The 14,532-nt window shown below is 39.5% G+C and overlaps 1 protein-coding gene across 1 annotated transcript in view; it reads left to right on the forward strand.

Moving 5' to 3' along the window:
• The window catches only part of tfec (transcription factor EC), an 89,446-nt gene that overhangs the window by 55,593 nt on the left and 19,321 nt on the right, over positions 1–14,532 (forward strand). Inside the window, exons 2-4 of the mRNA XM_072267604.1 lie at positions 6,546–6,679; positions 7,592–7,840; positions 10,471–10,569. Coding sequence (XP_072123705.1) covers positions 6,647–6,679; positions 7,592–7,840; positions 10,471–10,569 — 381 coding nt within the window. The 5' untranslated portion in view covers positions 6,546–6,646. The remainder of the gene's footprint in view (positions 1–6,545; positions 6,680–7,591; positions 7,841–10,470; positions 10,570–14,532) is intronic.

The raw sequence follows: 14,532 nt of genomic DNA on the forward strand, positions 1-14,532 counted from the left end.
AAGATAGGTAATGCTGTGAAGTGGTTGGGAAAAGGCAACAGAATAGATGGGGTGGAGGGCAAGATGTCACATTTACCCATTTTTCCACTTTGTCTGAGATGGCAATTTTGGGACGTTGAAAGAATCAACCCATGGCCTGAAAGTGCTCTAACTGCTCTTTTTTGTCAAATATCAATGATTCCATAGCACAAGGTTGAAGAAAAGCAGGGGAGTTATTCTTGATATTTATTCCCAAATTAGCCATAACAAAATGAATTATTTGGTCATATCATATTAATATTTATGAGCACTTCCTGTGACTAAAATTGGCTGCTGTATTTCCTATTGTATAACTGTTTTACAAAAATAACTTTATTGCCTTTAAATGCTCTCACAAACTCCTGAAGCAATGATACTTCCAAGAATGCACATCTTACCAACATTTTATTCTACCCCAGGGGTCGGCAACCTTTTTGCCTCTGTGGGCTGGATCGCATATTAATAAGCGGATGGCGGGCCAGATAAATGCCATAAAAACTTGAAATATGGGAATTGTCCATTTAAATACATCTAGTTATGTTTTGCCTCAAATTAGTGAATGATGCATGTTAGAAAGTCATTTGTGCTTAAGGTTGCCTACCCCGTTACTCCAATTGGAAGTCTTCAACCTAAAATATTTAGTTTTGTTCTCTTTTCACAAACACTGCCTGTTCTGCTAAGTGTTTATGACATTTTTTGCTGTTATTACTCTAGTATTTGTTCTCTCTTTTGTACACTTGTCTTGTATCCTCTGCCTTTACTGCAAGTTTCAGTGCAATGTAATTTTTGAGTTACATATCCTGACCATTTTGGAATCCTAGTGGTTTCTCTAAATTTCAAAATAAATGTATTAGTGACTGTCTTTGACCTCTTAGAGTAAAGGATATTGAAAGGACATTTGCTAGATGTGTTTTAATTGTGAAGAGTCAGGGCCAGAAATACTCAAATAATTGTATTTGCAGAAATATTTACAGGTTGGAGAAGAAAATGGTGACAAATTCATGTTAAATTTGACACCATTTTTATGCATGAGACATGTTGCTCTATGGTCCCCTCTTTGGTCCACTTGCCCCTGAAGATCTTCCCTCTAGGACTACCTTATTCCCCACTTTCTACTCCATTCCCCAACCAATTTCTTCAACAGTGCTCACAAAGCAGAAATTCATAGATACAACCTTGTGCACTGTAGCACCTTGGATATCCATGAGACCATAAGATCATAAGATATAGGAGCAGAATTAGGCCATTTGGCCCATCAAATCTGCTGCACCATTTTGTCATGGCTGATCCAATTTTCTGCTCAGCCCCAATCTCCTGCCTTCTCCCCAGATCCCTTCATGCACTCACCAATCAAGAATATATCAACACACACAAAATGCTGGAGGAACTCAGCAGGCCAGGCAGCATCTATGGAAAAAAACACAGTTGATGTTTCGGGCTAAAACCGTTTGGCAGGACTGGAGAGCAAAGAACTGTCGACTGTGCTTTTTTCCCATAGATGCTGCCTGGCCTGCTGAGTTCCTCCAGCATTTTGTGTGTGTTACTCAGATTTCCAGCATCTGCAGATTTTCTGTTATTTAAGAACATATCAATTTCTGCCTTAAATATACATAAAGACTTGACCTCCACAGATGCCTGTGACAAAGAATTCCACAGATTCACCACCCTCTGGCTAAAGAAATTCTCCTCATCTTCATTCTAAAAGGACACCCCTCTATTCTGAAGCTGCTTCCTTTAGTCTTAGACTCTCCCACGATAGGAAACAACCTCTACATATCCACTCTATCAAGGCCTTTTTCCATTTGATAGGTTTCAATAAGGTCACCCCTCATTCTTCTGAATTCCAGTGAATACAGGCCCAGAGCCATCAAATGATCCTCACATGATAAACTATTCAATTCTGGAATTACTTTTGTGAACCTCTATTTCATTGTCCACCATTAGTACCTCTCCAGCATTGTTTTCCAGTGGTGCGATATCCACTCTCACCTCTCTTTTACTCTTCATGGATCTGAAGAAATTTGGTATCCTCTTTAATATTATTAGCTAGATAACTTTTGTGTTACATTGTTACCTCTTTAATGATTTTTTTGTTGCCTTCTGTTGGTTTTTAAAAGGATTCCAATCCTCTAATTTCCCACTATTTTTTGCTCTATTATATGCCCTCTCTTTGGTTTTTATATTGGCCTTTCTTCTCTTGTTCACCACGGTTATGTCATCTTTGATTTAGAATACTTCCTCCTCCTTGGGATGTATATATCCTGTGCCTTCTGAATTGCTTCCAGAAATTCTAGACATTGTTGTTCTGCCATCGTCCCTGCCAGTGTTCTTTCCCAATCAATTCTGGCCAACTCCTCTCTCATACCTCTGTAATTCCCTTTATTCCACTGTAATACTGATACATATGATTTTAGCTTCTCCTTCTCAAATTTCAGGATGAATTCAATCATATCATGGTCACTTACCCCTAAGGGTTATTTCACCTTAAGCTCCCTAGTCAATTCAAGTTCTTTGCACAACACCCAGTCCAAAGTAGCTGATCCTCTAGGGGTTTAACTTTGATCTACTCTAGAAAGCCATCTCGTAGGCATCTTAGGAAGTCCCTCTCCTGTAATCCAGCACCAACCTGATTTTTCCAGTCTACCTGCATAGTGAAGACTCCTATGACTACTGTAACATTGCTCTTTGGCATGCTTTTTCTATCTCCCATTGTAATTTGTAGGCCACATCCTTACTACTGTTTGGGGGTCTGTATACAACTCCCATCAGGGTCTTTTTACCTTGCAGTTCCTTAGATCTATCCACAGTAATGCACCACCTTTCAACCCTATGTCACCTCTTTCTAATGATCTCATTAACTTTTTTTTACCAATAGAGCAACACCGAACCCTATGCCTTCCTGCCCATCCTTTCGATACATTGAGTATCCTTGGACATTAAGCTCCCAGCTGTAATCTTTCAGCCATGATTTAGTGATGCCTACAACATCATACTTGCCAATCTGCAACTGTGCTGCAAGTTCATCTACCTTATTCCACATATTGTGCACATTCAGACACAACACCATCAGGCCTGTATTCACCCTTTTCAATTTTGTCCACCTTTTGTGTTGCAACTCATCCTATTGACTGCAATTTTGACCTATCAACAGCCTCTCCTCACTACACATTGCCTCTGTTTGTAAACCAGCTACCTCATATTATCTGCCTTTTCTACAATACTTCTTGCATTGAAATATAGACAGCTCAGGACACTAGTCGCACCATGTTCAACCTTTTGATTCCTAACTTTGTCTGAGGTCTTACCAACATCTGTATCCACAATCTCTCCACTAAATATTCTGGTACTCTGGCTCCCATCCCCCTGCTATTCTAGTTTAAACCCTACCATACAGCATTAACGAACCTTCCCACTAGGATATTAGTCCCCCTCCAGTTCAGGTACAAGCTGTCCCTTCTGTACAGGTCCAACCTTTCCTGGTAGAGAACTCACTGATTCAAAAATCTTCTGCCTTCCCTCCTACACCAACTTCTTAGCAATGTATTAAACTGTATAATGTTCCTAGTCCCAGCCTCACTAGCATGTGGCATGGGGAGCAATCCTGTGATCACAATACTGGAGGTTCTGCCCTTTAACATAGATTCCAACTCCATGAACTTCCTATGCAGAACCTCATCACTCATCCTACCCGTGTCATTGGTAGCTACATAGACTACAACTTCTGGCTGTTCACCCTCCCACTTACGAATACTGAGGACTCGATCTGCAATATCCCAGACCCTGGCACCTGGGAGGCAACATACCATCCAGGAATCCTGTTCTTGCCCACAGAACCTCCTGTCTGTTCCCCTAACTAATAAATCCCCTATCACCACAGTATGCCTCTTCTCTCCCCTTACCTTCTGAGTCACAGAGGCAGACTCAGTGCCAGAGATTCGACCACCGCAACTCTCTGCTTCGTTATTCCACACTTCAGTACCCAAAGTGATATATCTGTTGTTGAGGGGGATGGCCGCAGCAGTATTCTGCGCTGGTTTCTTATTCCCTTTCCTCCTCAGGTCACCAGGTTTCCTGTGGGCTGCACCTTGGGTGTAACTACCACTCTATATGTCTTATATATCACCCTTCCAGCCTCCTGAATGATCTGGAGTTCATCCAGTTCCAGCTCCAACTCCTTGACACGGTTTGTTCGAAGCTACAGCTGGATGCAGTTCTCACAATTGTAGTCTTCAGGGACACTGGAGGTCTCCTCGTACAAGAGGAGGATTTCACTGTCCTGCCTGTCATCTCTACTGTTGTAGCTGAGCAGATATAAAGAAGAGAAGGAAAAGGCCTGAGCTTTTTCTTCCTTTGCTTTCTTTGAGTGAAGCCTCTCTTTGTTGAAGCCTCGAAGAGCTAAAGCCTTACAACTCAAACAATGGCCTCTGCTCTTGACCCCTTCCTTCCTTCCTTTGATTTACTCTTAGTAATCAATCCCAAATGCTTGGTTGCTGGTTAAATCTCTATTATGATGCTGTGACCTACTCCTGCCTTTTAAACTTGGGCAGTGGACCTGATTGAAGTCCCCTCCTCTCCAAATTTCTGATGTCTGGATTAGCTGCTGGTCAAAGCTCTATATTTTTCAGTAAAACAAGTCATTGGATGCTGTGGCTGAAATTCAAATACCTTGGGCATCCCATTCACATTGGTGAAAGGGCCAAGAAGCAGATGACATTAAGGATGACAAACAAGTTTTATCAAACCTTTCAGAAGGTAATCAAATACAGTTTTGAAGGAATAAAATAGTCATAAGAATATAAGAAAGGACCTGGAACTACAAATGATCAGGTGGTTTTTACAAAAGTAAAATTGGTGCCACTTTGATGGATTGAGTGGTCTACTCTATGCTGCTAAAAAACCAATGACTAGTTTCTTTTTACCCTGCAAGTGGAAGTATTTTATCTATTAAAAATCTTCACAATTTTAATAGGATACTTTAGAGTCACAGAATTACAGAGCACAGATGACCATGTTGCCTAGGGACATGAACCTGATTTCTGATTCTGATCATTCCATTTGCCTGCAGTTGGCCTATATCTCTTTAAGCCAGGAGTTCCCAACCTTTTTTATGCCAATACTATTATGCAAGGGGTCTGTGAACCCCAGTTATGAACCCCTGCTCTAAAGCTTTTTTAACCATGTGTCTGGTCTTCTAAACATTGTAATTGTACCTGACTCTACCATTTTCACTGCCAGTTCATGCCATCGCCTTTAGTGTGAAAAAGTTGCCCTCTTTGAAAGCTTTTCCCCTATCTTTATTCCATGGTCTTACACTCCCCTATCCTGGGAACAAGATTGTGACTATTCGCATTATCAATGCCATATGATTTAACATGACTTTATAAGATCACCCCTTAGCCACCAATGCATCAGGGTTAAAAATCTCACCTGTCCAGTCTTTCAAGCATCATCCTAATGAATCTCCTCTGTGTTAATGAGAAAAAAATCCCAGCATCTTCAGCCCCTCTGTTGATGCTATCCTGCACTTTTTAAAATAAAGACTAGAACTAAACACAAATTTCACCTCTTAGCGATTAATCTGGAGAATCAAAAATTATAGTTATTAAAGAAAAGGAACTTCTTTAATTTTCATTAATTCTAATTTAAACAAGATCTTCAAAGCCATGATACAGTATTTTTCAGAAGATTAACGTACAATTTTTGAAATGTGCGCACAAGAAGCAGGAAATTGTAATTTGTATTAGAGATAATACTTCATTAAAGCGCAGAAATACATCTACTTAGTGCACTTCAGAAGACATTATAAAAATGACCTTGGGACCTGCTATTTTTACACTTGAATACAAAAGCTTTGCCAGTTCAGAAAGAGAAAGATGAAGCTCCTTAACGAATTAATCTCTTAAGTGCAGTAAAGCATCTGTTATTAGTCCAGTAGAAAAAAGTCAGCATTTATATGGTATGTAGAAAAAATACACTTCAACACCAGTGTAGTTTTGTGGTAGGAATAAATGCGATGTCCTGAGGCTACTTACAATGTATTATCTACTGCAAATCTAAGGAGCAAATTGAAAATGCACAATGTCATATATTTATTTACAGTAGAACTATACAGCACTGTTTTGAAGTCTGTGTTGATGAAAGTCTGGCCTTCTGTATGTAAATATAAGCAACAAAAGGAGCTATAGAAATGAGTAATAAAAATGACCACTACATGTTTTGAAAGAGGAAGAACAAACAGTGTATTATCCAGAAAAACCCTGGAGGAAAATGTGGCAGAAGACAGTTGGGTAAATGGTTGCTACTCAATAACAAGGCGGGGTAGTGCTTTCTCGGTAACATTCATGATAAATAGACTATGCAGAATTATTGCGGGGATCAAACTGAAGAAAAAGTGACGTCTTTCTAAATCAGGAACTCTCTGAAGTTTTTGTCACACTCATAATGGGAGAATAGACTAGTCTGTACCAATTAGATCCTTTAACATTCCTTATCAGTTTATAAAGTCTTCTGCTTGGCTCTATCGCTAGCACTCTTCTGAAGTCTGACTGTAGAAAGATAATACTGGAGAGAGCTGAGGAATTGTTGTCCTCAACAACTTCAAGTGAACCACGTACTTCTGCGATCCAGAATGCCACACATTTCGGAATATGCATATTACAAGGTGAGAATTAGGTACATTTTCAGAATATTTCCAGCTGATTATAGCAATGATTTGCTAAATTCAAATATTTTAAAGCTTTTGCATGCAGACTGAAGAATTCATGATTCCCTCCCTCCCAACCTTCTTTTCCACCGCCATCACCACCACCATTACTATAGTTCAGCTCTTGGTTTCTAATGACACGATGATGCCATAGAACTGGTTTTGTTTTTAGCATCTTTTCTGGCCTACAGCACAGTTGTAGACCAGCAAATGCCCTCAAATGGATTCAGTAATTACCATAAATTTTTAAGTCACTTGTTTGGAGATAAATCTCTCAGTGCTTCTTTGGGGAAACAAAGGTTATTAGCTTTGCTATGTTTAAATATCCAAGTACTAATTTACCAGTGATCAAACAGATTTTATTGTACTGAAAGTTATGGAATATAGATTTTTTTCATCATGTGTTGCAATACATCAAATAAAAGAAACTTTAATTTGTAATATGGCTTCTAAAGTATAAATGAAACTCTTCGAACATCACAGAGTTAATATGTCATGAGGGAATCAGACATTATTCAGTGAGTTATATCTTTGGATGCACTCATGACTATGGTAATCATTGTTTTGTTGTATTCAAAACTGTTTTTGGGCAATCCCATACATCAAAATAAAAGCAGAATAGTAAATTCTGCATATACACAATAATAATTTTCCTTGTATTTCACTGTCAACTCTGTTAATGTAAACCAAACATCAATACAGTAAACTTTGGAGAAGCTGAAGATTTGTTTTGTTTTCTGAAGTTGCAGGGTGCTTTAGGCCACAAATATATTTGTAATGTGTTACTATACACAGTGGTCCTGTGCTCTATAACTGTCAACATGTGATATTAACAAGGTTATCAAAAAACTTTCACACTGTTTTCAACAGGTCCAGACGCACCTGGAAAACTCAACAAAGTTTCATATCCATCAGGCGCAGAGGCAGCAGGTGAAACAGTACCTAGCACTGGGCACCAAGCTTTCCAATCAGAGCCTTCCCATTTCTCACTCACATCCAGGAGAGTCTGCTGGAGCACGTCCTGTTATGAGAAATGGTCATATCCCGTCTGGCAGTGAAGGTAGTATGCCTGACAGTCCAGTTACACTGCTGTCCCTAGGAACCAATCATGAAAATGAGGTAATTTTTCTTTTACTGTATTTGAGTGTTTTTTTTTTACATTCAATTAGAATGCAAAATTGTTAAGGGCTCCTCAGTGTTAATTTAATGTATTAATGCTTGAAAATTGCACACAGGGCCTATTTGAAGGAACATATGAGAATTGATCCCATTCTTATAATTTTAAAACTACTAATAAGGATGCAGCACAATTTTAACTTAGCTTGCATATGTACTGAAATGTTTCAAAATTAGGTGCTGTTTTATATAAAAATGACCAAATGACAAAGCAACTTATTTAACCATAAACAGGAAAGTGATGTAAAATTTTGCAGACTCTGTAATTCCATCATTTGGCTCTGCATTATTCAAACTACATTTTTTCCATGATATAACAAAACCTCACAATGTAAGAAGAACTCAAGCATGGGCAGAAGGAAAATTTCTGGTAATTTAAGAAGATATTGTATTGACCTCATTGGATTCCTTCAACTTAGAGTAATTTAGGGAGCAATGTGAAAGTTATCTAATTCCATCCACTTGGTGCATGAGCTATTATATCAAAAATGATTCTTCTAGTACTATCCCCATCTCAAATAAAATTAGCAAATATATTTTATTAAAGCCAAAACACTTTCAACGTAATAAATTTAGCTTAAGGTATGCTTTCCAACATTAATACATTAACATGTTTGAGGTTTCTTTATCTACAAATGGCAGGTGAAGAACATACATAGAATATAGAATAGTACAGCACAGTACAGGCCCTTCGGCCCAAATGTTGTGCCAACCCTCAAACCCTGCCTCCCATATAACCCTCACCTTAAATTCCTCCATATACCTGTTATATATAGTTACAAAAATATAAAAAAGAAGTTACAAGTATAAGCTCAAGGCAGAAGGACCAATGTAATTTCCCACATGTTGCACGTTTGGGGATTTCTGATATTCTCTTGAAGAATCACTTATATGATTGTAACTGGATGAATATTTAACTCCTAAATAGAAACACAGAAGTTTGTTAAAATTCCAATGTCTGAATTTCATTTCCTTAAAAGTAACTTGAACCAATGGTAAATGACAAATCAAGTTATGAAAGAAAGCATTTATAAAAATAGTTTCCAAATTGTTTTAAATCTATTTTAAACCTTCCTTGTTTTGCACTCTCTTCATTTTAAAGGAAAAATTGGAGAAGTTTCTCAAGTTCTCAATTAGACCAATGTTAAAGCATTTGTAATGATAGATTTAAGTGGATACGGTGTCTTTTGTATCATCCATTCTTTTGCAGTAATGTTCCCAATATGACCCATTTCTTGGAAATTCATTGAATTTTAACCATTTTAATTATGATTTATTACTTTCAATGTTTGCTACTCTCACAGGAATTTAAAGGAACAAGTTTTAAATGTCATATGATAATTCTCTCAGTAGTTTTTTAGACTTCTCTGTACCTTAAAATGCTTCATGGTCTGTCATCACTGCTCATAGAGAAGAATGTGAGAGTGGCCAAAGAAAATATTCTCATCCAGTCTTCTCCATAGGGTGCTCCACAATTCCTCTTCACTACCTCTCTGAGGGAACTGTCACTCACTCACCCCCCAACCCCCACCACATGTAAGCAATAGTTTTCAGGAACCTTAAGACTTATACTTAGGGACATCTTCTTCCCCTTTGCTATCAGATTTCTGAAAGGTCCATGAACCCAAAACACTACCTCACTATTCTTCTTTTGCACAATTATTGTTTGAGTTTTTAAGTTATAACTTACAGTAAGATGTTCTGCTTGCATTGGATTGCTGCCACAAAGCAATACATTTCATTACTAACGTCAGTGACAATAAACTAACTCTGGTTCTGAGTCACTTCCTTTTGACATTTTGAATTTGAAGGCCTGTATTGAAGATTGCAGTCACAATTACACAAAAGCATGTGCTTTCCACAAATTATATGAAGACAGTAAATTATCATCAGTAAATAGAAAAATAATTATATGCAAATATGGGAGTGAAATTATTTGAGAAGACACTCAGTTGGGAATACCCCAACGACCAATTCTCATTGACTTTTGGACCAATGCTAAAATCCAAATATTAAGTCACATGAACAATTATCCAAAGCCCCTGAATGAACAGCTTTAACAGATCTGTGTTATTACCTTGGCTAATAGCTTAATTTTTTTTAGTAAAACCTTTAAGTTTGATTAGCGTCCATTAGTTTACTATGTAAAAACACAGTCTCAAAATAGAGGGGTATCCTTTTAGAACAGAGATTAGGAGAAATTCCTTTAGCCAGAGAGTGGTGAATCTGTGGAATTCTTTGCTACAGGCAGCTGTAGAGGCCAAGACTTTATGTATAATTAAGGCAGAGGTTGATAGATTCTTGATTGGTCAGGGCATGAAGGGATACAGGGAGAAGGCAGGAGATTGGGGCTGAGAGGAAAACCGGATAAACCGTGATGAAATGGCAGAGCACACTCAATAGGCCAAATAGCCTAATTCGGCTCCTATATTGTATGGTCTTCTGGTAAGTAAATAGCCACTACAGTGATTTTACACTGGGACTCTGATTAGTTTTTAATTGCCAGTTTAAATGAAATTGTGGGCACCATATTCTGATTGTTACACTAAGCTGCACATCACATTGACTTTTAGATGGACGATGTCATTGATGATATAATCAGCTTGGAATCAAGTTGCTTTAATGAGGATTCTCCCAGCTGTATGGAGCCATCTTCTCTAATACACAACACAGTAAGTACTGACAAAGTATGAATATGCAAGTGTAGTGACCAGAAGGCTGGCGGGGCAGTGTGTAGGGAAAACTAATATTGCAGCATTTTGTTGGAGAAGTAATCAAATGCAATGATTCTCTGCCTGTTCCTGAAAGTAGAAATTTAAAATAGTTTACTGAACTGTCCATTGCTCATAATCCCATGCTGTCTCCTTCTCCCCAACACTCATGTATTTAAAACAACACACACAAAATATTGGAGGAACTTGCAAGTCAGTATCTATAGAAATGAATAAACTATCAACGTTTTGGGCTGAGACCCTTCTTCAGGACTCAAAAGTTGATATTTTGGTCCACGACCCTTCTTTTTAATCCCATTTATATGCTGCATAGGCATCATTGAGACATTCCTGTTGAACATGCTGCAGTGAGGTAAATGCCAGAGGCATTGCTTTGTATTCAAGGGACATGCTTGTGACCCTGTTAAATTCACTTGCTGATTGCTGCTACAGTTGTGAAATAGTACTGATTTTAAAGCATAAAATCAAAATTATGCTTTCAAAAATATTTCTCTGAGGCTTTTTAATCCATTGATCAGACTGCACTTTGGAGTATTGTGAGCAGTTTGGGCCCCTTATCTAAGAAAGGACGTGCTGGCATTGGAAAGGGTCAAGAGGAGGTTCATGAGAATGATCTTGGGATTGAAAGGGTTAACATATGAGGAGTGTTTGATGCCTCTGGCCCTGCACTTGCTAGAGTTTAGAAGAATGAGAAGGGGATCTCATTGAAACCTATTGAATATTGAAAGGCATAGAGAGAGTGGACATGGGGAGGATGGTTCCTTTAGTCTGGGAGTCCAGGACCAGAGGGCACTGCCTCAGAATAGGAGGACATCCATTTAGAACAGTAATGTGGAGGAATTTCTTTAGCTGGTAAGTGGAGAATCTGTGGAATTCATTGCCGCAGATGGCTGTGGAGACCAAGTGATCGGGTATATTTAATGTGAATGTTGATAGGTTCTTGATTAGTGAGGATCTCAAAGGTTACAGGGAGAAGGCAGGAGAATAGAATTGAGAGAGATAATAAAACAGCCATGATGAAAAGCAAGAGCAGACTTGATGGGCCGAATGCCTTAGTTTTGTTCCTCTGTCTTAATAGTTTCGTACATTTGGAGAGAAGGTTTGCTTGCTGATTGAATGAAAGCTCAGACAGGAAGCTTTTCACTTCAAAAGTTTTGGTATTAATTTTTGCTGTATGAAAGCTCATGATGGTTTATGGTGGGTAAAGCTATTCTGACAATGTTTGTATGGGCTGGTTGCCACACAGCCAGTGATCAGTAGTCTGAAATTCATCGAAACCAATTATAGTTTCTCCCAAACACGAGGAAATCTGCAGATGCTGGAATTTCAAGCAACACACATAAAAGTTGCTGGTGAATGCAGCAGGCCAGGCAGCATCTCTAGGAAGAGGTACAATCGATGTTTCGGGCCGAGACCCTTCGATTTGAAAGTGGGAAGGGGAGAGGGAAATCTGAAATGATAGGAGAAGACAGGAGGGAGAGGGATGGAGTCAAGAGCTGGACAATTGATTGGCAATGAGATATGAGAGGATCATGGGACTTGCACTTCCTCCCTCGCTAGCGGAACAAGTGCTACACATGCCCTTACACTTCCTCCCTCGCTACCATTCAGGGCCCCAGACAGTCCTTCCAGGTGAGGCGACACTTCACCTGTGAGTTGGCTGAGGTGATATGCTACGTCCGGTGTTCCTGATGTGTCCTTCTATATATTGGCAAGACCCGATGCAGACTGGGAGATCGTTTTGCTGAACACCTGCACTCTGTCCGCCAGAGAAAACAAGATCTTCCAGAGGCCACACATTTTAATTCCACGTCCCATTCCCATTCTGATATGTCTATCCACGGCCTCCTCTACTGTAAAGATGAAGCCACACTCAGGTTGGAGGAACACCTTATATTCCATCTGGGTAGCCTCCAACCTGATGGCATGAACATTGACTTCTCAAACTTCCACTAATGCCCCACCTCCCCCTCATACCCCATCCGTTATTTATTTATATACACACATTCTTTTTTTCTCTCTCTCCTTTTTCTCCCTCTGTCCCCCTCACTATACCCCTTGCCCATCCTTTAGGCTTCCCCCCCTCCCCCTTTTCTTTCTCCCTAGGCCTCCTGTCCCTTGATCCTCTCATATCCCTTTTGCCAATCAACTGTCCAGCTCTTAGCTCCATCCCTCCCCCTCCTGTCTTCTCCTGTCATTTTGGATCTCCCCCTCCCTCTCCCACTTTCCAATCTCTTACTAGCTCTTCTTTCAGTTAGTCCTGACGAAGGGTCTCGGCCTGATACGTCGACTGTACCTCCTCCTAGAGATGCTGCCTGGTCTGCTGCGTGCACCAGCAACTTTTATGTGTGTTGCTTACAGTTCCTCCCAGGTTGTTTTTCCCGTTTATCCTAGGATCTCTTCAGACTTGCAACAGACAGCCAGCTTTTTAATGTTCTCTTCTCACCCGCCCTCTCCCCTCACCTGTACCCTTTTCAGTCAGGGGGCCCAGAAATAACATCTGGCCATTTCCAGGCCTGAAGCTGCAGAAGGTGGTTCCTCATCACCTGACAGTCACACTCACCAACTCATATCCTGGAGATGACTGAGAAGTTTTGTTGCAGAACTCACACATGAATCCTCACTGGGGCAAGGATGTCTTGCAGTCAAGCCAAAGGCAAAGAGTAGTTAGTGTGCCATCTCTCCAGAGAGTGAAGTTACTCTGGTGGACTGACGAGGGAAAGAGCCTTTAAGCAGGAATTGATGACCATGCACATCGATATGTTTTGGGCACTGCTCATGTCTCTGAAAGCCTTGAGAACCCATGGAGTGGGAAACCCTGTGTTGTCAATCCTCTCTACACAAACAGGAGGTGAATTCCCCTTTTCTTGGGGCATAGGATCTGAGATATTTGTGAAGAAATCAAATAATTTGCGTTTTGTAAAAAAAAATTCAGAACACAGTTTATTCATGAAAATTCACATGTGTATAATACAGAACAATCAAATCAATGTTTTCTTTACCAATCCTGCTATACTACTTAACATTAAAACGTGTTCAGTTAATACAACCAGTGAGCAAATAACTCACTGGGATTTAACACTGAATCCAGTTAATGGTGCAAGGTTCCTAAACCGTGGCCTTTCCCCACAATGTTCAGTGCATGCCCTAATCACATAGTCCGCACCTTACTGTATGCCAATTGTGGTACTAAGTCACGAACGATAACTTGCTGTGAATTATCATTCAGAATTATCCACAGTGAATCACAGAATTGCTACAGAAGGCTATTTAGCTCGGAGTCCACAAATACTATCTTATTGGGCAATCCATTCATTCCCATTCCCCAAATGTCCTTCAAATTCTGTCCATCCTTTCTACTTTCAAAAGCCTCGCTTGGCATTCTGCTTCTATCACAGGTACTGAGCAACAATTCACCATCTCTCCTTGCCAGTGGTTTTCCTCACATCCCCTTCTTTTCCCCTTTAATCTGCTATCAGTTCAAATCTAAGGCCCTTGATCCTTTCATCTTCCTCTAATATGCACAGTCCCTCGCCCTTTATCCTGTCTAAATCAGTCATCATCTTCATTGCATTTATTAAGAATCCTCCTTTCAATGTCCCCTGCTTCAAGAGAACTTAATTTGTGATAAACCCTTTGCCTGTCTCACTGGGCTGCTTCAGTGGCTCTGTGAGTCTGCTAACTCAAAGTAGGTTTAAAAAGACAGTTTGAAACCCATTCTATGCAATTTTCATTTAAATAGAAATGCAATTTGTAAATCCTTGCTTCTACAAAAAAATACACACGCCTTTCAAAAGTATCTATGAATTTCAAAATTATCTGTAAGTAGATATATTCTTGAAATGTTTCATGACCATTATGATTACTAGAGGGACAGAGAGCTGAGCATATATGGTAACTGTT

The sequence above is a fragment of the Mobula birostris genome, chromosome 9 (genome assembly GCF_030028105.1).
Source record: "Mobula birostris isolate sMobBir1 chromosome 9, sMobBir1.hap1, whole genome shotgun sequence".
In the NCBI taxonomy this organism is placed as follows: domain Eukaryota; kingdom Metazoa; phylum Chordata; class Chondrichthyes; order Myliobatiformes; family Myliobatidae; genus Mobula; species Mobula birostris.